The sequence below is a fragment of the Ipomoea nil genome, unplaced genomic scaffold (genome assembly GCF_001879475.1).
Source record: "Ipomoea nil cultivar Tokyo-kokei standard unplaced genomic scaffold, Asagao_1.1 scaffold1596, whole genome shotgun sequence".
Classification (NCBI taxonomy): domain Eukaryota; kingdom Viridiplantae; phylum Streptophyta; class Magnoliopsida; order Solanales; family Convolvulaceae; genus Ipomoea; species Ipomoea nil.
In genome coordinates, this window is record NW_017618024.1 from 1591372 (window position 1) to 1618198 (window position 26827).

General features: G+C 40.1%; 1 protein-coding gene across 6 annotated transcripts; it reads right to left on the reverse strand.

Moving 5' to 3' along the window:
- Positions 1-2172: 2172 nt before the first annotated feature.
- On the reverse strand, positions 2173-26239 carry LOC109190975. Of its 6 annotated transcripts, none has more exons than XM_019341565.1 (18): positions 26006-26238; positions 24817-24965; positions 24598-24718; positions 24051-24139; positions 23482-23641; positions 23267-23408; positions 22884-22977; positions 6124-6264; positions 5820-5920; positions 5609-5722; positions 5099-5322; positions 4674-4732; positions 4411-4596; positions 4206-4329; positions 4039-4097; positions 3748-3890; positions 3367-3561; positions 2173-2665 (listed from the first exon to the last, which is right to left on the reverse strand). In XM_019341565.1, the coding sequence occupies exons 2-18, from the start codon at positions 24887-24889 to the stop codon at positions 2360-2362; spliced, it is 2331 nt and encodes a 776-aa protein (XP_019197110.1). In that variant the 5' UTR covers positions 24890-24965; positions 26006-26238; the 3' UTR covers positions 2173-2359. The 6 variants fall into 6 exon arrangements, with proteins under 6 accessions (XP_019197110.1, XP_019197109.1, XP_019197111.1 ...); XM_019341564.1 differs by having other exon boundaries at positions 25983-26238; XM_019341566.1 differs by lacking the exon at positions 26006-26238 and having other exon boundaries at positions 24817-24912; positions 24962-25289.
- Between the last annotated feature and the right edge of the window lie 588 nt (positions 26240-26827).

The window sequence follows — 26827 nt, forward strand, 5'->3', positions numbered from 1 at the left end:
AGTCGAGGGACCATTGGTGGAATTAACTCGATAAATTTATTATCTAATTTACTAAAATTGTAACAACTTTACAAATTTAAAGGGTGAGATTTGCAACTTTATTTGCAATTTTTGACAATAAAGGACCAAGAGAATCATATTCAAACAAATTGAACCAAAATTGCATTTTTCACAATATAAAATCTGAATCAGTGATACAGCCATCGAATGTATTCAATGCATGGTTTGAGGATATTCAATGTATACAATCGATTTTATTCGTACAAGTTTATTACTTTATTCTAGTAATCCACAAGACCATCTCCAATTGTTGAAGTTTTTTGTCAATATTTTAGATGCAAGATAGAGGGGTGAAAAAAAAAAAGTGTAATGGCCCGTTTGGTTCACGGAATAGGCCGGGAATGGCATAGCATTCCCAGTAATAGGCTTATTCCTTTGTTTGGTAACCATTTCTATTACAAAGAATAATATTCCTGGTAATAGTCTATTACCTCAAATAAGGTAATAGCTATTACTAGGGCCCCCTGGTATTAGCCTATTACTGAACACTCAGGAATAGATTTTAGAATTTATTTTCTTTTTTACCCCTTTCTTTAACCTAATTTTTTTTTATCCTATATATAAATTTATCCTATTTAACCACCGTCGTCGCCACCACCACCACCGTCGTCGCCGCCACCACCACCACCACCACCACCATCGCCACCACCGCCACCACCACCACCATCGCCACCGCTGCCGCCACCACCACCACCGCCGCCCCCACCACTGCCACCGCCACCGCCACCACCACCACCACCACCAGCACCACCACCGCCACCATCATCGCCGCCACCACCACCACCGCCACCATAACCACCACCCAACAGCACCGCCACCACTAGGGGTGTTAGCGAACAGAGCTTTCGGCAAACTACTCGTGTTCGTGTTCGGTAAGCGTTCGTTTATGTTCGTTTGTTAAGGTAAATGAACATTAACAAACAAAATTTAGAGCTCGGTTAATAAACGAACAGAGCTTGAACAGTTGTAAGCTCGTTTGCTAAGAGATCGTGAACAAGTTCGTTTGTGTTCATTTACTAATGTTTGTGAACAAGCTCGTTTATGTTCGTTTAATAATGTTTGTGAACAAGCTCGTTTGTGTTCGTTTAATAATGTTCGTGAACATGTTCACAAACATATATTATATTATATTATATTAGTTTTGTAGTTGTGTTGTTTGTTTGATTATTGTTCGTGAACGTATATTATTTATTGTTCACGAACGAATTGTGATCATGAACATGTGCAAGTGTTTTTTTATTAAGTATTCATGAACGTAAATGAATATGTTCGTGAACGTGCTTGTTAAAGAACATGTTTGTGAACGTGTTTGTTAACGTTAACGAACACGTTTGCGAACGTGTTCACGAACGTTAACAAACACGTTCGCGAACATGTTCGTTAACGTTAACGAACACGTTCGTGAACATGTTCGCGAACGTTAACAAACACTAACGAACGCTTAACAAACGAACACAAACAGGATTTTCAAAAACCTTAACAAACGAACACGAACACGAACACTCCAAATTCCTTAACAAACGAACACGAACAACCTCCGTTCGTTTATGTTCGGTTCGTTAACAGCCCTAGCCACCACCACCACCACCACCGTCGCCGCCCCCACCACCAGTGCCACAACCGTCACCGTCAACTGTCACCGTCACCACCACCACCGCCGCCACCACCACCACCGCCACCACCATCGCCACCACCACCATCGTCATCATCACATATTTTTATAAGGGTATTTATGTCTTTTAAAACATATTTCATTTCTATTCCTTAAATCAACCAAACACTGTAATATAATTCCTAAAGTCTATTCCTTCCGCGAACCAAACAATAGAATACAATTCCTATTCTATTCCTTGTCTATTCCATTCCTATGGAATAGCATTCCTATTATCTCAAAATTCATTACGTGAACCAAACGTGCTGTAAGTGTTTTAGGCGGCTCCTTGACCTGTTTTTTATTTTCCTTGGTGAATTGGTCCCACCAAAAACTTGTATTAGAGTATGTATTTTACTCCTCACTTCACTGAAGCTAAAAAAAAAAAAAAAAAAAAAAAAAAAAAAAAAAAAAAAAAAACACCTGATGGGTTGCTCTAATTTCAGTCAGCAGCCAGCAGTTTTCTGAAAATTCTCTTTTTCAATAAAACTCCAACTATACCACAAAAACGTCTTGCACCAGTCAAATTTGAAGTATGAGAGGTAAGATCTGGTTTACATCAAAGTACACTACCCCCAATAAACCAAAATTTTTACAAAAATATAAGAATACAAAGGATGCTAAAAGTAAATACTTGTCTGTAAGAAACTATGGGTTCAAAAGAGAAACACTAACATTTAAAGAAGAATCAGTTATGATAATTTCTTTGGAATTATCTTCTGATGTTGGGTGGTTTGGGCACTCAAACTTGAGCCTCACTTGTAAAGGTCGAGTAACAATGATGCCTTCCAAATCTCTTTTTGATGCCAACAGATATGAAACAAGCAAATCTTTGCTTACCCTTCTTGTGGGGTCCAAACTATCCGCTATCTTGGCAGCCTTCTGCTCCCGACTATCCATTCTGGTATCTGCAGTCTTCCTCAGTTTCAAATACAGTGCAGCGGAAATAATGACCTAAAAGGAAACATTCTTAGATAATTGTATGGATGGTGCAATCTTATGTATATTGTTTGGTTATGAAGTGGTTTCAATTGAAGCATGTGCTTCCTTCACTAAAAGTCTAAGCTGATAGCTGAATTGCACATTTATGTTTATATATTATATATGTACAATACGTCCCTCACGTGTGCGAGCCGGTGGTGACTTTGATGGGCTCTAAGCAACCACGTAATTGTATCATGACCTTTGACATGGGGTTGGATATTAAATTGAAGCATGTGCTCCATCTCAACTAAAAGCCTAAACTGATAGTTGGATTGCACATTTATCTTTATATATTATATATAGGGAAAATTACCATTTTGGTCCCTCAATTGTTTCCCAACAGCCGATGTAGTCCCTAATTTTCAATTTCAACTAATTTAATCCTCGAATTGTTTAAAATTTCATCAATTAAACCCTTATGAGGGACCAAAATGGTAATTGCCCTAATTTTAAAATTTCGTCAATTTGATCCTTGACTGGTTTAATTGACGAAATTTTAAACAATTTGAGGATCAAATTAGTTGAAATTGAAAACTAGGGACTACATTGACAGTTGGGAAACAATTGAGGAGCCAAAAATGGTGATTTTCCCTATTATATATGCTCAACAATTTCAATCATCTTCCAATAGAAAATGGAGGATATATGCATTCGGTATGTAGGACCACTACCTCACTTGTACCAGGACTGGTGTTGATGCAGCAATCAATGAGAACTTTCCCTTCCGGCACAACTTCTGAAGGACTTGAGCTAAGCACTTCTACGCTTGATTCAGTTGAGCTGTGTACTTCTTTGTTTGATTCTAATTCCGATTCCCAGAAAGTACGGTGGTCAAGTTCATCGTACCATTGTTGGGCAGCGCATACCTGCATATGACCATCAATCGTTATCTACATAAACCTAACAGAAACCTCAATAAGAGAGGTATATCGAATTAATGCATGAAAATGATAATACAGAGATAATCAGAGAATATGAAACCTTTTTTCTTTTAGGAAAAAAAAAAAGTTTCATAATTCTCAGATAATCTCTTCAGAAGTAGAATATGAAACCTTTTCAGAAGTAGAAATTCTCTCTGCTTCAGAAACTACTGTTGCTGCACCTCTAGCTTGGAGCCATATGCAACTTTCATTCAAGGGCTCTACCAGCTCAAATGACTTGGGTATATCGATACTCAATTTTATGTCAACTTTACCTAAATATACAACCATAGTATAAGCCTAAAAGTGGTGTATCAAAGTGGAAATTATGGAGAGCATGATATCAAGAAGCACTTTAATGTTACAGTAGAAAAATGTGGGAGGTAATCATATAAAAAGAGTAAAATCATTGGAAGTAAGAACCTGGCAGCAAGTTAAAAAGTTCAGCATGATCAACATGAAGCCCTGATAGTGCATCTTTACTGGAACATACAAATTTTAAAAAAGAAATGCAATAGAATAATAAGATATCATACAGAAAATAAATAAATAAAGGAGAAAGTAAACAACTATCCATGCGCTAAACTTACGTAGCACATACTCGCTCCAGAGGAAATGAGAACCAATAAGGAAGGCCAAGGATGCTAAAATTTGAGAACTGGAAGGTTGATATAGTCCCAGATTTGCGATTGAACTTTAATACCTCCTGACCAACTTCAAAGGCAAGCTTATCAAGCAATCAATCTAGTATATGCAAATAATAAACTCATATTCACTTAGAATCCTTGTTTCTACCTGTATTACAAATGATTAGATCATCTTGAAAAGTGGCAATGGAAGATATGAGACCAGCATATGGAATTCCCTCCAATGAGCAATCACTATTCATTAGCTGCTTCAACAAATCATTTGGTATTTGCTTAAGAATATTTGACTTCTCCAGTATAAGATGCCCACAGATCTCCGATATATTCGAGAATCCTTCAGTGTATAGAAAGTAGTTGATGATATAGTAACAAGCAACAAGTAATGAAGGGCCTTGGCAGTGGCTTCCATACCTTCCACAATTTCTTGGAGAGCCCCTGAGGCCAAGTCCAGGATCCATAAGGTCTGCAAGCTGCAAATAAGTTAATAAATGATAGTTAGCAAAATGATCCCAGTTGCATAAGCTATAATGTCACTCAACAACCTAGCGGGTCACTCATCCTTTCTTGAGTCAAAAATGGTAAAGATCTCGTGTTTATACTGTTTTTTGCCCAGGCACTCAATACAATCAAAACGATTCCTTCTCACAACTTGAATTGATTTCAGAAAGAGAATGTAATGAAAAAGTAATTAGCAAGGTTAGCTTGAAAGACCCACAGACAAAGTGTTAAATAGGTGAAATAGTCCCACAAAATTACCGATATAGTGTTTTGTTTAAGTTCTAGGGAAGCTAATGGGAGTGAAGCTCTGAGACCATGGTAAAGATGCTAGGTCTTACTTGCGATTAAGAACAAAGAGATCATTTTGGCATTTTGAAATATGCCAAGGGAATAGCAATGTTTTTGGAGGAAATTCCTCAGATTTAGCCTCTATATCCTTCCTGCTCCAAAGCTTGCCAAAAATCCAGCTCCATAAACTATTGGAATCCTTATTTGAGTTCGTTGTTGGATACAGTGTATCTAGAATTCTCCTCTCCATATCAGCTCTCCTGATGGCATGGTTCTTTCACACCAAGAGCAGAGTTTAGCATAAATAAATACTGAATACTAGTATGAGAACTGAAGCCAAAAGAAAATTGAACAAGGAGCAAAACAGGAAGGAAAAAGGAAAAGAGATATAAATGTGTATTCATGAGAACAAAAACATAACTGCACCCTTGCAGTAAAAGATTTACTAGACATAAATAAAGGCAGTTAAGACCAGAAGATTGACCTGATATGCCAAATACTAAGCTAGCACTCTTTTGTTGATAGAAAATAAAAATTCTGAAGAGCTTTCATGCATGTACCTCTGAGTCCGCAATGTACAAGCAATTGTCAGCAGCATGATAAAACGAAGCTGCAGGGCGCATTAACTTCGCACTTTCAAAGTCTCCATCTTCAAAACCAGGAGAGGAACCAATCTGAATTAAATAACAATATTTCTATTAGCCTATTTCTCTTATTCAGTTATGATAATTTTGTAACATAGTTTAACAAGTCAGAAAGTGAAATGCATACAGAGTCTAGAATTTCTCCATTAGCATCAAATACAATGATCCGATGGTGATTACTGTCAGAAACGAAAACGCGATTTCCTTTCTCATCAACTGAAATACAACCTACAAGGAGAGCAATACAAAAGATTTTTTCTTTTCCTTTTGTTCAAGTAAAAGACAATATTAACACAGATTACACCAAGCCTAAATAGATAATAAATTATTTGTAGTTTACGTTGTAGTTGTCAATGTTTTAGCCATCAGATCCCTACAATTCTTCATGCCATTGGGGAAACGAAATTACAGGGGCCCAGAGAAATCTATACCTGGAAAAGAAAGAAATAAATTTCGCAAGGGAAAGCAGAGATATGGCTCCTTGAATACTTCAAGTGGTTTTTCCCAAGGACTATTCATATTACGCATGAAATTAGCAGTCTTCCTATCCTGAACTTTCAAATCCTTGATGACTGTTGATGTGAAGCCAAAAAAAAAAAAGAGAGAGACAGAAGAGAGCTTATCAATACAATCATATAGATGGAAAGAATCACTGGAATTCATTGAAACACAATACTAAACAAGGAAAAGTGGGGCAGTGATGCTTTCTAGGGTTGTGGATACTCTCACAAGAATACATCAGTAATCCAAAGAAGTTTCAATGAGTCCTATTTTATTACTATTAGTTAGTTTAGTAAGTCAGATTATTAGAAAGTTATTTAGTTTATTAGTTCAGTTTTACTCATACAATGAGTTTCAGAATCTTTGTATTTTTAGTCATTGAATTAGTTTTGGAATCATTGTATTGCCCTATCAAAGGGAAAACTAGTTATAATAACACCAAGCCAAAATTTAACCCCCTCTTGGAAATCAGGGGGTTTTGGATATCAAGCAAACCAAGCCAAAGTTTAACCTCTGTTAGTAGGTTGTTAGAGGGATCCTCCTAACTACCCATTTGAATTTCGAAATGAGTGGTTAGGAGTATCCATTGCCTTGTATATAAGCAGAGGCTTTCTTTGTTCTCTACACAGAGTTAATATTTCACAGTGCAATATACACACTTCACTTTAGAGCTTAACATGGTATCAGAGCCATAGATGTGGCCTGCGGGTGGTGGGCTTTGGTCGGAACAAGGAGGCGCCGCCGACGGGAGGATCGGAGCTGTCATCGGAAGGTCCACGCGCCGCCGCACTCCCGGAGCTCCGACGCCACGCGCCGGCGCGTGCGGTGTTCTCCGACGTCGCCTCCGGTCGCCGCCGACACGGCTGGGATCGTCTCCGTGCGCCCAACACTCCTATGTGGATATCTCCGTCCGGTGTTGAGGGGAGATTGAGTGGACTGGTTTCCAGGTTTCCAGATCTGCGTCAGGCTGTTTTTTTCCAGATTTCCAGATCTGCTGCTTTGCTGAGTAAGAAGTGAAGCTGGGTTGTGTGTTTTGTCATCTACATAGAAGTCAAAAGCTGTGTTTCCAGGTTGGTGTTTTGTGTGTTTATTATGGCAGAAAATAGGACCGTTACCGTGGTGTCAACACAATCTAAATTGGTTGATTTGATGTTGGCACCCGATGGGTCTAATTTTGGGGAATGGAAGTTCTTAATTGAAGTGAACTTGAAGGGTATGGGTAAAGCTGGACATTTAACTGGGACATGTCCGGCAGACCCTACCGAAGCCCAAGCGTGGCAGAAAGATGATGACGCCCTGTTTTCACGTATAATAAATTGTATTGATAGGAAGATAATCCTATCTTTACAGCATTGTACGAGTGCAAAAGACGTGTGGGAGTTAGTGAATAAGTGGTTTAGCGGGGCGAATAATTTGAGGAAGTTATATCAGTTATCCCAGGATGTTCACCGACCGTCTCAAAAAGGGCGGGACATCAGGGATTACTATTATGACTTCAAGAATGTGAGTGAGGCATTATGTGCTGCTATGCCGATTACTGATAAGGTGGATCAAATGAAAAAACAACGTGATCAGTTGCATATTTTTAGTTGGATTTCTGGGTTGGATAAGGAGTATGATGTTTTGAAATCACAGTTGTTGGGGAATAAGGAATTAGACTCGCTCGACCAAGTGTTTTCTATGGTCCAAAATGCGTCGGTGAACCTTAGTACTGATAGTGCGTTGGAGAAACAAGTTTTCTTCTCACAGGGAAATAGTGGGACTGATGGTGCCAATAGTCGAGGAGGTCGGTCCAGGGGACGAGGTAGAGGGCGCGGAGGAGGTCGAGGGCAAAGGGCTTGCTATAATTGTGGTGATCCCGGCCATCTGCGTAATCAATGCCCACAGCTCTCCGACCATAGGAGGTTTGCTAATTCTGCCTCGAGACCGGAAGGGACGGTTGTGATAACTGAAGAAGAAATGGCTTTGTTTAATCAGTTAAAGTTGTCATCCTCGCAGTCTCCAGCCAGTCCAGGGTCATTGCTGTCCCAGTCAGCTACCTTTGTTCAAACAGGTAATCCTATTGCTTGTGTTTCCTCCTCGTCTCGACAGTGGGTCATTGATTCTGGAGCCAGTGACCACATGTCAGGTAATCTAAGTATGTTTTTTGAATATTGTTCCTTTAAATATGGCCCTACGGTTACCTTGGCAGATGGTTCATCCACCTCTGTTTTAGGTAAAGGTAGTGTGAGTGTTAGTTCGTCTTTCCCTCTCACGTCCGTGTTATATCTCCCAAAGTTCCCATTAAATTTATTGTCAATTAGTCAAATTACCCGGGACCTAAATTGTTGTGTCATGTTCTTCCCTGGATATTGTCTTTTTCAGGATCTGTTGACGAAGAAGATTATTGGTAAAGGGAAGGAAGTCGGTGGGCTGTACGTGTTAGAACAGTTGTCCAAAGATTCTGGAAGTGTTCCGGTTGGTTTGTTGGGAAATATGTCTCCGCTGCAGCTGCACTTCCGGTATGATCACCCGCCTTTGTCTGTCTTAAAGAAGTTGTGTCCGGGGTTAGAATCTCTGTCTGGCTTGCAATGTGAGTCATGTGAGCTTGCTAAGCATTGTCGGGTACCATACCCTCCTAGAGTCAATAATAGAGTCGAGTCTTTATTTCAATTAGTTCACTCAGATATATGGGGACCATGTCGAGTAGTGTCGAAATCTGGGTTTAAATATTTTGTAACGTTCGTAGATGATTTCTCTAGATACACTTGGCTATATCTCATGAAATCTAGAGATGAGTTGTTTGGGATCTTTTGTAATTTCTGTGCGATGGTCAAAACACAGTTCAATAAAATGATACGGGTTTTGCGGAGTGATAATGGGACTGAGTATTTTTCTCGTTCCTTCTCGAGTTATATGAGTCAGAATGGGATGGTACATCAGTCCTCTTGTGTCAGCACTCCCCAACAGAACGGTGTGGCAGAACGTAAGAACCGTCATCTGTTGGAGGTTGCTAGGGCCTTGCTGTTTCAAATGAAAGTCCCTAGGGCTTACTGGGTAGATGCTGTTCATACGGCGTGTTTCTTAATAAACCGCCTACCTACAAGGGTCCTTGGGGTCAGAGTCCTTGTCATTTCATCTATCCGTCCAAACCGTTGTTCTCCCTTCCTCCTAAAGTGTTTGGGTGTACGTGTTTTGTCCAGGATGTTCGTCCTCAAAGAGGGAAACTTGATCCTAAGTCATTAAAGTGTATCTTCCTGGGATATTCGAGTACTCAAAAAGGGTATCGATGTTACTCCCCGGATTTGGGGCGATACTTGGTTTCTGCAGATGTCTCGTTCTTCGAGAATACTTTGTTCAGTGAAGAGTCCCCTAGTTCGTCTGGTTGTAGTTCCGAGACAGATGAGTTTCTGACATATGTTGTTACTATCCCGGACTCCGTAGGAGTGGAGTCTAGGCCTCCTGTTACGCAGGTTTATCACAGGCGGCCCAGAGAAGTTGATGCGCTTGCAGCCCCACCGGTTCCACCAGTAAATCCTCCCTTACCAGAATCTTCGTCGACAGACCAAGATGTTCCTATCGCTGTTCGAAAAGGTACGCGTCGTTGTGTTCGTCCCGTTCCGGCCTTTGTGTCATATACCAATTTATCGGCGTCTTCACGTGCTTTTGTGTCCCAGTTAGAGTCTGTCCCTGTTCCAAAATCTCTGAGTCAGGCTATGTCCCATGACGGTTGGAGGCGTGCGATGGTAGAGGAGATAAACGCCCTTGAGGAGAACCAGACCTGGGATTTGGTGCAGCTTCCCCCTGGTAAGGTTGCTATTGGATGTAAATGGGTGTATGTGGTGAAAATGAACCCGGATGGGTCTGTGGCTAGGCTCAAAGCACGCTTGGTAGCCAAGGGGTACGCCCAGACGTATGGTATAGATTATACCGAGACGTTCTCTCCAGTGGCCAAGTTAACATCTGTACGGATATTTATCTCTTTGGCAGCCTCGAGTCGTTGGCCCTTGCATCAGCTTGATGTGAAGAATGCTTTCTTACATGGCTACTTGCGTGAGGAATTTTATATGGAGCAACCACCAGGGTTTGTTGCTCAGGGGGAGTCTGGGAAGGTGTGCAAGCTGAAGAAGTCGTTATATGGGCTGAAGCAGTCTCCGCGTGCGTGGTTTGGGCGGTTTAGCAAGGCGGTCGTTGAGTTTGGAATGCAGAGAAGTGCATATGATCATACTGTCTTTTACAAACATACTAACTATGGGTGTGTTTTGTTGATAGTATACGTAGATGATATTGTAATTACAGGCAGTGATACGAGTGGGATCGAGGCACTCAAGTCCTTTCTCGCCTCTGAGTTTCATACTAAAGACCTGGGGGTGTTGAAGTATTTTCTGGGAATTGAAGTTGCGCGCTCTAAGAAGGGCATATTCCTCTCACAGAGGAAATATGTGTTGGACTTGCTTGGGGACACGGGGCTGCTTGGGGCGAAACCGTGTGATACGCCCATGGATCAAGGTGTGAAGTTATTGGCAGGAGAAGGGGAGCCGTTTGAAGACCCGGAGAGGTACAGGAGGTTAGTGGGAAAACTGAACTATCTCACAATCACCCGTCCAGATATTGCGTTTCCAGTGAGTGTGGTTAGTCAGTTCATGAGTGCACCGACCCAGATTCACTGGGAAGCGGCGGTTCGGATTGTGAAATATTTGAAAGGTGCTCCTGGAAAAGGAATTCTTTATGCTGACCACGGGTACATGCGTGTTGAGGCGTTCTCCGATGCAGACTGGCTGGGTCACCAGGTGACAGGAAGTCTATGACAGGTTATTGTGTGTTTGTAAGAGGCAACTTGGTCTCGTGGAAGAGTAAGAAGCAGAATGTGGTGTCGCGCTCGAGTGCTGAATCAGAATACCGGGCTATGGCTCATGTGGCGAGCGAAATAGTCTGGGTGCGTAACATTCTAAAAGAAGTGGGTGTTGAAGTGAAGTTACCGGTAGATTTGTGGTGTGATAACTGTGCTGCCATACACATCGCAAATAATCCGGTCTTTCACGAGCGGACGAAGCATATTGAAGTGGACTGCCATTTTATACGGGAAAAAGTGGAGCAAGGACTAATATCACTTACACATGTTCGGGAGCGGTGATCAACTGGCTGACATATTCACGAAAGGGTTGTGTAAGAATCGGGTTTCATATATATGTAACAAGTTGGGCATGTTTGATATCTATGCTCCAACTTGAGGGGGAGTGTTAGTAGGTTGTTAGAGGGATCCTCCTAACTACCCATTTGAATTTCGAAATGAGTGGTTAGGAGTATCCATTGCCTTGTATATAAGCAGAGGCTTTCTTTGTTCTCTACACAGAGTTAATATTTCACAGTGCAATATACACACTTCACTTTAGAGCTTAACAACCTCCTCTTGAAATCAGGGGGTTTTGGATATCAAGCAAACCAAACTTTATTTTTCAGCAATTGTTCTTTTCATCTTGTGACATGAACCCATAACATTGGCTCTGTTGCCAGTGTCACTGGCAATCACTCTTCACATACCTCCAGGGATTTTTATCACAAAATTCAGTTGCTGCAGCCTGGGTAATCTAAGCAGCCTCCTAGTCCTCTTCCACCTCCAACCAGGAGCAACTTAGTGACTATCCCAACTCCGTGGCCTTAGGCAACAATAAAGATAGCTTTTGAAGTTCCTCCCATTCGACAGTTGTCCCTAACCAAGCAACAAGACAAGAAATCTAAAGGTATTTGCATTAACTGTGACAAAACATAGCACCACAATCATCGTTGAAAACACATTTTTTGCATCTTGGGCCTCAACGGGGATGACAAGGCTTTTGTCCCTAAAGAAGCAGAACCGAATATGGCAAGAATATCCTTGCAAGCAATCATTGAGAATCACACAAGGAAGATGATGAAGATTAGGGTAACTGTTGCTCATTGACTCAACTAGCACAACTTCATTGACGCATCCACAACACATGAGTTGGAGTTGCCAACATGCCCACTGCCAAGTAGGAAGGCGACTGTTACAACTAGTGACCACTTGCCAAGTTCCGGATCTTGTGATTTGTGAACAAGTTTTGGTCCACCATGACAACAATTCTTTCCTTGTCACTCTATTCTTGATTTCACTTGTCCAGTTTGATATCGTTCTTGGCATTAAATGGCTTGGCACTGTGGGACCAATTTGGTGGGATTTCAATGCTTTAACAATGCGATTTTCCTTGAACAAGAAGGAGGTATTGTGGTCAGGAGAAAAGCCCCGAAACTCCGGAAGTTTACATCTATACTGTTAGTAGGTTGTTAGAGGGATTCTCCTAACTACCCATTTGAAATTTAAAATGAGTGGTTAGGAGTTTCCATTGGCTTGCATATAAGCAGAGGCTTTCTCTGTTCTCTGTACAGAATTATTCTATCTGAATATAAACATACACACTTCACTTTAGAGTTCAACATGGTATCAGAGCCATAGATGTGGCCTGTGGGTGGTGGGCTTTGGTCGGAACAGGGAGGCGCCACCGCCGGGAGGAACGGACCAGTCACCGGGAGGTTCACGCGCCGCCGCACTTCAGGGCCTCCGACGCCACGCGCAGGCACGTGCGCCGTCCTCCGACCTCGCCTCCGGTCGCCGCCGACGCGGCTGGGTTCGTCTCCGTGCACCCGACGCTCCTGTGGTGATATCTCCGTCTGGTATTGAGGGATTTCGCGTGGGCTCGTTTCCAGATCTGCCACCTCTGCTGCGTGAGTTGCTGCGTGAGTCTGCTGCCTGGGCTGGATTTGAAATCTGCATAGGAGTGAAGCTGTGTCTCCAGGTTGGTCTTTGTTTGTGTTTATTATGGCAGAAAATAGGACCATTACCGTGGTGTCAACACAAACTAAATTGGTTGATGTGATGTTGGCACCTGATGGGTCTAATTTTGGGGAATGGAAGTTCTTAGTTGAAGTGAACTTGAAGGGTATGGGTAAAGCTGGACATTTAACTGGAACATGTCCGGCAAACCCTACCGAAGCCCAAGCGTGGCAGAAAGATGATGATGCCCTGTTTTCACGTATAATAAATTGTATTGATAGGAAGATAATCCTATCTTTACAGCATTGTAAGAGTGCAAAAGACGTGTGGGATTTAGTGAATAAGTGGTTTAGCGGGGCGAATAATTTGAGGAAGTTATATCAGTTATCCCAGGATGTTCATCGACCGTCTCAAAAAGGGCAGGACATCAGGGATTACTATTATGACTTCAAAAATGTGAGTGAGGCATTATGTGCTGCTATGCCGATTACTGATAAAGTGGATCAAATGAAAAAACAATGTGATCAGTTGCACATCTTTAGTTGGATTTCTGGATTGGATAAGGAGTATGACGTTTTGACATCACAATTATTGGGGAATAAGGAATTAGACTCGCTCGATCAAGTGTTTTCTATGGTTCAAAATGCGTCAGTGAACCTTGGTACTGATAGTACGTTGGAGAAACAAGTCTTCTTCTCACAGGGAGATAGTGGGACTGATGGTGCCAATAGTCGAGGAGGTCGGTCCAGGGGACGAGGTAGAGGGCGCGGAGGAGGTCGAGGGCAAAGGGCTTGCTATAATTGTGGTGATCCCGGCCATCTGCGTAATCAATGCCCACAGCTCTCCGACCATAGGAGGTTTGCTAATTCTGCCTCGAGACCGGAAGGGACGGTTGTGATAACTGAAGAAGAAATGGCTTTGTTTAATCAGTTAAAGCTGTCTTCCTCGCAATCTCCCGCCAGTCCAGGGTCATTGCCGTCTCCGTCAGCTACCTTTGTTCAAACAGGTAATCCTATTGCTTGTGTTTCCTCCTCGTCTCGACAGTGGGTCATTGATTCTGGAGCCAGTGACCACATGTCAGGTAATCTAAATATGTTTTCCGAATATTGTTCCTTTAAATATGGTCCTACGGTTACCTTGGCAGATGGTTCATCCACCTCTGTTTTAGGTAAAGGTAGTGTGAATGTTAGTTCGTCGTTACCTTTCACTTCTGTGTTATATCTCCCAAAATTCCCATTCAATTTATTGTCAATTAGTCAAATTACCCGGGACCTAAATTGTTGAGTCATGTTCTTCCCTGGATATTGTCTGTTTCAGGATCTGTTGACGAAGACGATTATTGGTAAAGGGAAGGAAGTCGGTGGGCTGTACGTGTTAGAACAGCTGTCCAAAGGTTCTGGAAGTGTTCCGGTTGGTTTGTTGGGAAATATGTCTCCGTTGCAGTTGAACTCCCGGTATGGTCACTCGCCTTTGTCTGTCTTAAAGAAGTTGTGTCCGGGGTTAGAATCTCTGCCTGGCTTGCAATGTGAGTCATGCGAGCTTGCTAAGCATTGTCAGGTACCATACCCTCCTAGAGTCAATAATAGAGTCGAGTCTTTATTTCAATTAGTTCACTCAGATATATGGGGGCCGTGTCGAGTAGTATCGAAATCTGGGTTTAAATATTTTGTAACGTTTGTAGATGATTTCTCTAAACACACTTGGCTATATCTCATGAAATCTAGAGATGAGTTGTTTGGGATCTTTTGTAATTTCTGTGCGATGGTCAAAACTCAGTTCAATAAAATGCTACAGGTTTTGCGGAGTGATAATGGGACTGAGTATTTTTCTCGTTCCTTCTCGAGTTATATGAGTTAGAATGGGATGGTACATCAGTCGTCTTGTGTCAGCACTCCCCAATAGAACGGTGTGGCAGAACGTAAGAACCGTCATCTGTTGGAGGTTGCTAGGGCCTTGTTGTTTCAAATGAAAGTCCCTAGGGTTTACTGGGCAGATGCTGTTCATACGGCATGTTTCTTAATAAACCGCCTACCTACAAGGGTCCTTGGGGGTCAGAGTCCTCGTCGTTTCATCTATCCGTCCAAACCGTTGTTCTCCCTTCCTCCTAAAGTGTTTGGGTGTACGTGTTTTGTCCAGGATGTTCGTCCTCAAAGAGGGAAACTCGATCCTAAGTCGTTAAAATGTATCTTCCTGGGGTATTCGAGTACTCAAAAAAGGTATCGATGTTACTCCCCGGATTTAGGGCGATACTTGGTTTCTGCAGATGTCTCGTTCTTCGAAAATACTTTGTTCAGTGAGGAGCCCCCTAGTTCGTCTGGTTGTAGTTCCGAGACAGATAGTTTCTGACATATGTTGTTACTATCCCGGACTCTGTAGGAGTGGAGTCTAGGCATCCTGTTACGCAGGTTTATCACAGGCGGCCCAGAGAAGTTGATGCGCTTGCAGCCCCACCGGTTCCACCAATAAATCCTCCCTTACCAGAATCTTCGTCGACAGACCAAGATGTTCCTATCGCCGTTCGGAAAGGTACGCGTCGTTGTATTCGTCCCATTCCGTCCTTTAGGTCATATACCAATTTATCGGCGTCTTCACGTGCTTTTGTGTCCCAGTTAGAGTCTGTTCCTGTTCCAAAATCTGAGTCAGGCTATGTCCCATGACGGTTGGAGGCGTGCGATGGTAGAGGAGATAGACGCCCTTGAGGAGAACCAGACCTGGGATCTGGTGCAGCTTCCCCCTGGTAAGGTTGCTATTGGGTGTAAATGGGTGTATGTGGTGAAAATGAACCCGGATGGGTCTGTGGCTAAGCTCAAAGCACGCTTGGTAGCCAAGGGGTACGCCTAGACGATGGTATAGATTATACCGAGACGTTCTCTCCAGTGGCCAAGTTAACATCTGTGCGGATATTTATCTCTTTGGCAGCCTCGAGTCGTTGGCCCTTGCATCAGCTTGATGTGAAGAATGCTTTCTTACATGGCTACTTGCGTGAGGAGGTTTATATGGAGCAACCACCAGGGTTTGTTGCTCAGGGGGAGTCTGGGAAGGTGTGCAAGCTGAAGAAGTCGTTATATGGGCTGAAGCAGTCTCCGCGTGCGTGGTTTGTGCGGTTTAGCAAGGCGGTTGTTGAGTTTGGAATGCAGAGAAGTGCATATGATCATACTGTCTTTTACAAACATACTAACTATGGGTGTGTTTTGTTGATAGTATATGTAGATGATATTGTAATTACAGGCAGTGATACAAGTGGGATCGAGGCACTCAAGTCCTTTCTCGGCTCTGAATTTCATACTAAAGATCTGGGAGTGTTGAAGTACTTTCTGTGGATTGAAGTTGCACGCTCTAGGAAGGGCATATTCCTCTCACAGAGGAAATATGTGTTGGACTTGCTCGGGGACACGGGGCTGCTTGGGTCAAAACCGTGTGATACGCCCATGGATCAAGGTGTGAAGTTGTTGGCAGGAGAAGGGGAGCCGTTTGAAGATCCGGAGAGGTACAGGAGGTTAGTGGGAAAACTGAATTATCTCACAATCACCCGTCCAGATATTGCGTTTCCAGTGAGTGTGGTTAGTCAGTTCATGAGTGCACCGACCCAGACTCACTGGGAAGCAGCGGTTCGGATTGGGAAATATTTGAAAGGTGCTCCAGGAAAAGGGATTCTTTATGCTGACCATGGGTACATGCGTGTTGAGGCGTTCTCCGATGCAGACTGGGCTGGTTCACCAGGTGACAGGAAGTCTATGACAGGTTATTGTGTGTTTGTAGGAGGCAACTTGGTCTCGTGGAAGAGTAAGAAGCAGAATGTGGTGTCACGCTCGAGTGCTGAATCAGAATACCGGGCTATGGCTCATGTGGCAAGCGAAATAGTCTAGGTGCGTAACATTCTAAAAGAAGTGGGTGTTGAAGTGAAGTTACCGGTAGATTTGTGGTGTGATAACTGTGCTGCCATACACATCGCAAATAATCCGATCTTTCACGAGCGGACGAAGCATATTGAAGTGGACTGCCATTTTATACGGGAAAAAGTGGAGCAAGGGCTAATATCACTTACACATGTTCGGAGCGGTGATCAACTAGCTGACATATTCACGAAAGGGTTGTGTAAGAATCGGGTTTCATATATATGTAACAAGTTGGGCATGTTTGATATCTATGCTCCAACTTGAGGGGGAGTGTTAGTAGGTTGTTAGAGGGATTCTCCTAACTACCCATTTGAAATTTAAAATGAGTGGTTAGGAGTTTCCATTGGCTTGCATATAAGCAGAGGCCTTCTCTGTTCTCTGTACAGAATTATTCTATCTGAATATAAACATACACACTTCACTTTAGAGTTCAACATATACACTCTATTCAACCTATACCCAACCAAGCAGTTCTTCATACTCACCACAGCCACTTTGGATTTTTGGTGCTGCCAAAAGGCTTACAAATTCTCCCTCCACTTTTCAATCTCTGATGAACTGTGCACTGGATAAATTATTTTACCCCTTACTAGCAAATATTGTTGAGGTCAGTTTGTCTCTTCTCCACGAACATCTAATCCGGGAAAGTAAAATTGATGGACTACTCTATCCTTTAAGAGGGGCCATAATGCAATTTTGTAGAAATTCTTTTTCAGGAACTAGAGTCCATTGTAGGGTTGAACAACTAAAGATTGATTATTCTTGAAAAAAAGGTTATTTCATTGATTAGTAAAAACTGTAGATATGGATTTCAAATATGGTTGTATATATACACCAGGCTGCTTATGATGCCGCTTGGGTTGTTGGAGTGTATAGTTGCCTGGTTCTCTTCTCATTTATCTGAAGATGAATACAAGGCTATTCTAAATACAATAAAGATGGGAAACTTGCAATGCATGGGCCATTTGCATCTCTGTTCAGGGAGTGGATTCAGACAAGTTGCTCAGGAAAGATCTCTATTAAAATATTTTCATAATACCTGCAAGAACTATTCAATAGCAAAAGATATTTCTGCTTTGAATTGACCATGGAGAATTCTGGAAGTTCTTGTTCACCACTGGTCAAACAACCCTCTAATAAATATACTACTGTTCTATTGGATGCAAATTTTACCATGCAAGCCAACCACAATGTGTATCTTCTATTCTTCTTCTCCGAGAAATTGAAGAAATTGTTATCCCTTCCTGCAATTCAGGTGTGCAGCAACTCTTACACCTCTATCAGTCTTGCCCTTAACCCACTGGACTGCTGCTATTTCTTCCACACAACTCTTAACAAGGATCAGAATTATCTGATCTTTCTAAGGTTGGGTGAAGATGTTGAAATTCTTGCTGATTTGACACATGCTTCTAGCTAGTAATGTTTCTATTTCAGAACCATATTCAAAGGATAAGGAGGCTCTTGTTGGTTGGGTTGGACTACCTGATAAGGACAAGTCATGGGAAGTGTAGGAGGAATTTCAGATTTCCAGGCGAAGTTTCCTAATTTCAAGCTTGATGTCCCAAAGGAGAGTGTTGAAATTGAGGGATTGATAGGTCTGGCGGGTGGAGAATAACCACCACCCGCCAGTTAGGCGGAAGCAAAATATGTGATAACCAAAGAACAAGAGAATATAGAGAATATATTATAATGAAAGAGTACAATAGATTGTCTCTCTTTATATCTGTTCTATACTTCAATGGACCTCTATATATACTAAACTAGATACTAAATTAGTCTAGGAAGCTACTAATAAGAATAGGAAACTAAGACAACTTTCCTAATATTCAACACTCCCCCTCAAGCTGGAACATTTGGAAGTTCCAAGCTTGGATTAAAACAAGCACTCTACCTCACTCAAAATTACAAGTGAAAATTAAATGCAACTAGAGGAAACAATACGAGATGGCTTCGGAGGGACAATGCAACCCTTGGGAATGAACACGCCAGGGGCAAAGCTTGTCACGAACATCCTTGGGAATGGAGGCACCAAGCGAAAACACGAACATCATCACAACAATATAAGCACTCGAGGATGGATGACTTCAAAAGAGATTGCGCTATGTCTGACCCTTCCTTGGGAATGAAGACGAAGGCACCAAGAACGGAGCTGAACACAATCCTTGGGAATAAAGGCAAAGACACCAAGGACGAAGCTAAACACGATCTTGGGAATGAACACACCGAGGACGGAATTGAACACGAACCTCGGGAATGAAGATGAACACACCAAGGATAGAGTTGAACATGAACAACCTCCAGATAACACAAGAGAGCGGTAGAGACAAAAAGGGAGCAAAGAATAGCAAAGGACGCAGTAGAGCCCATAATAGATAAAATAGCAAATGATAGTAAAGGATAGCACACCGATTGTAGATAGTCACACTCCCCCTTACTTGAAACATGGGAAATAATCAAAGGCCTTTATAGTAGTGCTGAAACTGACCATCCATGGGATAAGGCATACCGGAGATAAAGAAACAAACACGGTTATACCAAAACACAAACACCATGGGAAAATGTTCGGCAACAAACCCAAAGAAGCCTTCAAATTTCACCAAAAAGTCGAAAGAAGGGCAAAACAACCATCTGAAAAATCTCGCCGGAAAATCTCGCCGGAGGCAGACTCACGCGCCGGCGCGTGAGGAAGGTCGCCGGCGCGTGACGGAAGCGGTGGCGCGTGAGGACGACAGCGGTGGAGGAAAGCGATGAAATTTTCCAGATAAGGTCGCAAGAGGGAGAGGAATCCATTGGTGTAGGAGGTGAGTTCACAAAATCACCGGAGAAAAAAAGATCTGACCGGAAAAACTGAAGCAGTCCGTCGGCGGTGGTGGCGCGTGACAGCGCGTGCGGTGGCGGATGGTGACGAGTTTCCAGGCGTAGGCTCGCGACAATGATCCGAGAAAGGCTGTGGTGCAAGAATGGAAGAAAAACCACAAAGACACGTCGGATCTGAGATTGGCAGTCGCGGCGGCGGCAAACTTCGGTGGTGACGGCGGCGGCGGAAAGCTAGGGTTTATATTAGGGTTTTAATATTTGAAAAAAAACAGCCTAGGAAAGTAGGCTCTGATACCATGTTGAAATTGAGGGATTGATAGGTCTGGCGGGTGGAGAATAACCACCACCCGCCAGTTAGGCGGAAGCAAAATATGTGATAACCAAAGAACAAGAGAATATAGAGAATATATTATAATGAAAGAGTACAATAGATTGTCTCTCTTTATATCTGTTCTATACTTCAATGGACCTCTATATATACTAAACTAGATACAAAATTAGTCTAGGAAGCTACTAATAAGAATAGGAAACTAAGACAACTTTCCTAATATTCAACAGAGAGTAATAATGCATTCTAGGGCTATGGCATACTCTTGCAGGAATGCATCAATAGTTTAGGAATTTCTACAAGTCTTATTTTACTAATATTAGATAGTTTAGTAAGTTGGGGATTATTAGAAAGTTATTTACTTTATTAGTTATGTTTCAGTGATAGAATTAGTTTTGAAATCTTTGTATATTTAGTCATCAAATTAGTTTTGGAATCCTTGTATTGTCCAATAAAAGGGAGAATTATTTATAATAATACCAAGATGGGAATCAGGTAGTTTACTAGTTTTGATTCTCAATCAAACCCAACTTTATTTTACAGCAGTTCTTTTTTTGTCCCTCATCCTTGTGCCTGTGATGTGAGTTCATAACATGCAGATGTATGAAAATCAAGTTTAACACTTTTGATAGCCTCATCCCTCATTTATAATTTATATTTATAATTATAACTAAAAGAAAGTTTTACATAATATACATTAGAAATAACATGTAAACAATAAATAATCAATACCATATTTAGTTCCTCAAGCACAGTGGTATTTCCACAATTAGTACAACTTGACCAAAAAAAAAAAATTAGCAACTACAGTGATATTTCCACATGTTCTCCTCACATAAGGTGATCTGTTAAATATGGACAGTAAACTACACATACCACAAAACTCGAGGGTAATTGGATAAATATGACATTTCACTAGAATTACTACTACTTTTGATCTCTCAACTATAGTGATATTTCTACATTTAATCTTGGACTATCAATTTGATTGGATTTGTTCCAATGGTTTGCTTTTTTTGTCAAATCCGGACAAAAAATGTCAAATGCCACCCATGAGTCTAGAGAAGGCTAGAATAACAATGAACCATCGTTGTGCTTCTATAGCGAAATCTAAGAGGTCATTCATATAACAATCACCACTGACGTGATAGAGCCTAGAGCAAAAGCCACCATCTCTGTTGAGAAATACTATGAGTGCCCATTCCACATTGCAACGGATCTAGAAGTCCCGTGTAGTAAGCTATTTCCCATAGAGTCCGAACACACAATATTCCAGTGTGCCAAAGATGATTCCTATTCCAGTGACCTCTCAGTTTCCACCACGGAAGCACAACAGTGCTTCATAAATCATACTCTGTAATTTTCATGGCCAAAGTTTGCAATATGTAAAAAAAGGATTTTTATTATTATTATTATTATTATTATTATTATTATTATTATTATTATTATTATTGTTATTGTTATTGTTTATTCTAGTATTTCCATATACATAAATCTAAAAAATCAACATTAAAAGAAAATTAAGAATTAGGGATCCGTGGGGAAAGTTCCTGAGAAGTATGTTATGCAAGCACTCACTTTCATGGTTCATGAGTGGCATGTGACTTTCTCCTGCCCGATTTGTCAAATAAGCTAACCATTGGACCAACCCAGGTTACCCAGCCAAAAATGATAGTCAATAACTAAATTTGAAAATGTCACTATAGTCAAAGAACAAAAAGTGAGATTGATTCTCGTGAAATTTGACATGTGCCACTCACCATCCATATTTAATAAAAAATCTAACATCAAAACAAAATGGGAAAATGCCATTGTAGCCATGAACTAAGTTTGCTCAAATTGATAGTCAAGGACTCAATTTAGAATTGTCCATATGATAAAGGGCTTTGGAACAACAAAACAATAGAAGGAATCAAAGGTAAGTTCTGAAACATGAAATAGCTTTTATATTGAACTAAATATTAGCTAATCCAGTTTACCACATTTATAAATCATTACTTGGAAGCTGAGATATAGCATTAATAGTTTCCTATTCTTAGGATATTAATAGATCTTTCACTTCACAAGCCTATAAGATATCTATAGAACTAACATATGCATATCCATATGTTTACAAGTAGGGGTGGCCCAAAATCTGAGAGAGAATTACAAATTTATATTCAGCACCTGAACCCAAAGTTACAATTGATTTGATTCATTCTGGAACTAAAATTCAGCAAAAATCTAAAATATAAGCATATGTACACATAACACACACTTCCTACTGACTCTCTTGGTTCCTGGTTCCATAACCTACTATCCTGTTACAGCTATTTAATGTCAAAATTACTTCTAGAAGTAATATTTTATAATCTCTTTATCATACTACTACTGAAAAGATCGTTGGATAATAAAATCTGACCATTGTCAATATTTCAGGTTTCTCAATGGATGAGATACAAAAAGATCCATAAATTAATGTATAAATTACCAGAATTAGGTAGATTGGCTCTTCTGGGCTGTACTAATATTTTATATCTGAATGGGTCTACATTTTTCTGCTGTAGCTTATCAGCTTATGTACTTAAACTGTCAGTTTCTTTCTATCAACCCACCAAATTCAGATTTCATCAACCTAAACAAAAAATTCCTCAGACCAACGAACTTAATTTTTGGTTCTGCTTTTGGATTTGCTAAAATTTTCAGGAATTCAGGCAACTAAAATATTTATTAATTAGTTTTAAACTGATGTCTACCCTACTTGTGTGTAATTTTAGTAAAATACCATAGCAACTTGTTTGATGGACCAACTAGATGAAAATAGTGAAAACAAAGATGGGATATCAGTAACTTGTTTGAAGATATAGCAAGGTAAAAATAAACAACAATAGGTTAGCATACCATTGTCACGAATCATGGAATCCACTTCCTTCCCTTGGTAGATTATAGGACTCTTAAGGCCCCTGAAAATGATGCAACACGTCCCACCGGTAATCTAAAATTGGAATATAAAAAATTGAATACAATGGAAGTTAAAAAGGACATCCAATACTTGTCTAAATTAAGCAGAGGAAAGATTCAAGACAATCTTAAAAAGAACAACTAATCTAGAGTATAAGCTGACATGGATCAAAACCAATTCTACAACCTCACTAGTATTGACTCACAATATTATAGAAGTATGGTCTTTTAACGCAAAATTATATCCAAAATCCCTCTTTTGAAATATCACATGTTGATTATGTGTTTGTAATTTTTGGCTCAAATGATGATATGCAACAAACCTTAGGAAAATTCTTGTTAGACAACAAAATAGGAAAGGTTATGTATTCCTTCATCACTCTTCGGAGCAAATGTGTGTAATCATCTTTAGAGAGAAGGGGAGATGTGCTATACTGATATCCCATTACTGGAAGGAACGGATACCTGCAATTTCAAAAGGCTCAAACCAATTGAGAATATTATTAAAGAAGCCAATACAAAGTCAAGGGCATATTACCTCTGCTGAAGTAATTTAACTTTGTCAAGCATGGTAAAAAGGTCATGCTGTGACAAAGAGGAACCTTGAAAGAATTCAGCTACAAGAACTAAAGTAATGCCTTCTTTCTTAAAGAAATTCTTTTTCAACGCAATTCCATTTAACCAACAATGAGAAGGGCCTGTACATTTGAGTAGAAGTGTAAAAAAGAAAGTTGGAGGTGGAAGATGGGGTGATCTGGCTTGTACACTATTGATTGTCAAATTCAGAATAGATAACTTGTTCAAGATTCAGTAACCATGAAAGCAATGGGTATCAACTATTTCAAAAAGTGGCAATGTCATCAGGGTATACTTAAAGATTCTCAGATACATCATGCACAATTATCACATGAGGGGTCTTGATCATAACAATGGCTCTCATAACTCAGTCCACAATGATGCAGCCTGGTTAATGGCAATATGAATACATAGCACAACTTGTGGAAGGGCGTATACAATTGCTGAAAAGAGATATCTAATGATGCAACTTTATAAAATGTACGCTTAATACATTATTGCTGGGAATTGTGTTCAGAGAATTTATTTCACCTTCATGCTTGTTAATAGTAGATTGGATGAAGGACAACAAATCATGCTGTGGAAGAGTCTCTTGTTTTGATTTTGATATAGTTGAATACCTGAAAGAGAGACAAGTTGGAAATGCAACAGCATCAAAAACAAAAGATGACTAAAATGCAATGCATTCTAAACATATAGGAATTACGTCTATATACTTTGAAAACTGCAAGCAATTATTGTGTCAGAGATGTGTAAAGATAAACCAAACAGAAGAATTGGATCATAGAATTGAATATCTTAGACGAATAAAGGAATCTCTTCTGCAACTTTTGGAGAGAAAAGGTACTAGTTAGTACACATATATAGCCATGAGAGATTGAGAGGGATGGGTCCCTGTAAGCCAAAAATTTCTCATTTCTTCTCCAATTCAAACTGAAAAACTATTGATTCCTGGACATTACTGTTTTTCTCCATTAATTGAACACAACTCATATAGAATTAAAATTAATGGCCATGGCATCATAAAACAATAAGGAGAAAATAAAATTCTAGAAGCAGTAAAAATGATAAACTTTACCTACGATAACCACAGCTTTTGTAAACATGTTTTTCAATGCTTCCAATGGATTTCTGAAGTGATGAGCTCAAACACAATGGAACTAAACTTCCAGCTCCTCCAAGAAGCCGATAACTTTTCCCTGTTATGAATGAACAGTTCCATTGGAAAAATAACAAAAAATGTTGATTTATTAAAGATTGGAAATAATGTTCATCAAAATTTAGCATCGGTGTTTACCTGCATGATTTAGAGGTAAGAGTCTATGAATTTCTTTCAAGCAACGAAGTCTTAGAGCCATTGGTATTCCCATTTTATTAATATGGGTTTAACACCAAAATAGCCCTTTTTAAAAAAGAAAAAGGGCCCCTATTAAGCACTGGAACTTGCTGTATTAAGAGAAAAGAAATATTAATATGCTGCCTCAGAAAGAAAATACACCTATCAGCATCTTTGGGTTACACAAGAATGTCAATTGAAGAAACAAGTTGGCATAACAAAAAATCCAGCAGTTGCACCATGTTTCACTGTTTCAGATATGAGTTCCAAAATTGAGCAACCATAAAGGACTATGCATGATAAAACAGTTTCAAAGCGCAAATCATACACATCTTTTGCCAGAAAAGGACCATAAAAATCCAAAAAATTATCCAAATGAAATTAAAACAGGCCAAATTTATAATTTATAAAACAGATCTGAGCACGTTGAATAAAATCTACACTTCAAATAAAGTGTCCTCAAAAAGCATTTCTTATATTTAAAATATAAAAAGTACAAAAATGCATGTTTAATTATACTGACAATTAGAGCAAAACTGTTTGAAAAACATGTTTGGTTGACGAAGGCCTCGGCCACAAATTATTGGCTTCTATTTTGCTTGCTTTTCTGTGTTTTTGTCCTGATAATTAAGTTTTCTTTTTTGTACTTTAAATACACAAAACCCTCCCTGAAATCCATTTTTCTGTTAAATTAATTTCTAACCAGACAAACACCATAAACATCTACACACCCATCACCAAAAGGCCACAAATAACTATTCATAGGAGAAACTAGACTATAGAACAAGACCTTGCATTGACAAATGCATAATTATAAGTTATTAAGTACAAAAAGAAAGTGTGGCATAATACACACATAAATAAAAGTCAACCATGCACAGCATTAGACCTAACAACTGCTATGGTTCAAATTTGCAGTTGCAACTACTTCTAATAAGATTTATCAACAAGTTTTTGACACATTTTCTCACAGGCATTTCATCAAACACTTGGATGACTATTCGAAATCTCTATGAAGAGGTCCAGAAACTAGAGTGTTCTAGCAACCCGTAGATTTCATGGGCCCTGAGGGACAAATCAATATCTATGCATATTAGCAGCACTGCGTAAACAATTCTGGTTCTGACCAAGAATATAGTTAGAAAGTAACTTGCACGTTTTTGTGAGGCAATTGCTCCGGCTGTTGCAGAAAGAATGAGGTGCGCACAGAGAAGCCGGCGTTGCGCAGTGAAGTCACGTACAGAGAATCTGACAGTGCAGAGAAAATGAAAGAGGTTTATTTGCACTTCAAGTACTGAGGTCTGAAGATGAAAGTGGAGAATTTTGTAGCAAATACTTTTATTTATCATTATAATTTAATGACTCAGTTTTCTCAATTAATAACTTTTCAAAAATTATGGATCGTTTACTCCATTTCTCTTATTTCCATTTTTAATTTTCCATTTCTCTATTTTTCCAGTTTTCTTTTTTCATTTCTCCATTCTTTCAATTTTTCATTTCTCTAATTTCTATTTTGTTAAATACAATCATCCTATATAGCATTTGTACATTTCTCCAACAAAGATGATAATGATAATAATAATAACAACAACAGCAACAATAACAATAACAACAACAACAACAATAATAATAATAATTTATGATGTGCAACATGCATAGCTTGCAAGCTCAACCAGATTTCATCTTGCCTTGCTGCGAGTCCGCATCCCAACTGAAGGATCACCAATGATGTTGGTAGAAAGATGATTCTTCTCGATTTGAGTGGGTTTATCCCTTTCACTTCTGTCTGATTGAACGGTGGTTTCATCACAAGCATTAGGGGACTCATCTCTGGATCCATCAAACTCTGTGTCAGCTCGACATTCGTCTGGCTTTTCTAGTAGCTCAGACACTGTCTCAGAGGTTGTATCGGATGTGGGTGCATTTTCTATTGCATTAGGAAGATCATCTATCACCACATTTATTGATTCCA

What these genes read in the sequence shown, in the direction of transcription:
- LOC109190975 (XM_019341565.1), bottom strand. Translation starts at nt 24,889, where the DNA reads ATGGGAATACCAATGGCTCTAAGACTTCGTTGCTTGAAAGAAATTCAT. An exon ending in TGTACATTGCGGACTCAGAG is followed by an intron (nt 5,323 to 5,608) that starts GTACATGCATGA and finishes TTGGTGTGAAAG; the next exon opens with AACCATGCCATCAGGAGAGC. An exon ending in CTCTTTGTTCTTAATCGCAA is followed by an intron (nt 4,733 to 5,098) that starts GTAAGACCTAGC and finishes ACTTATTTGCAG; the next exon opens with CTTGCAGACCTTATGGATCC.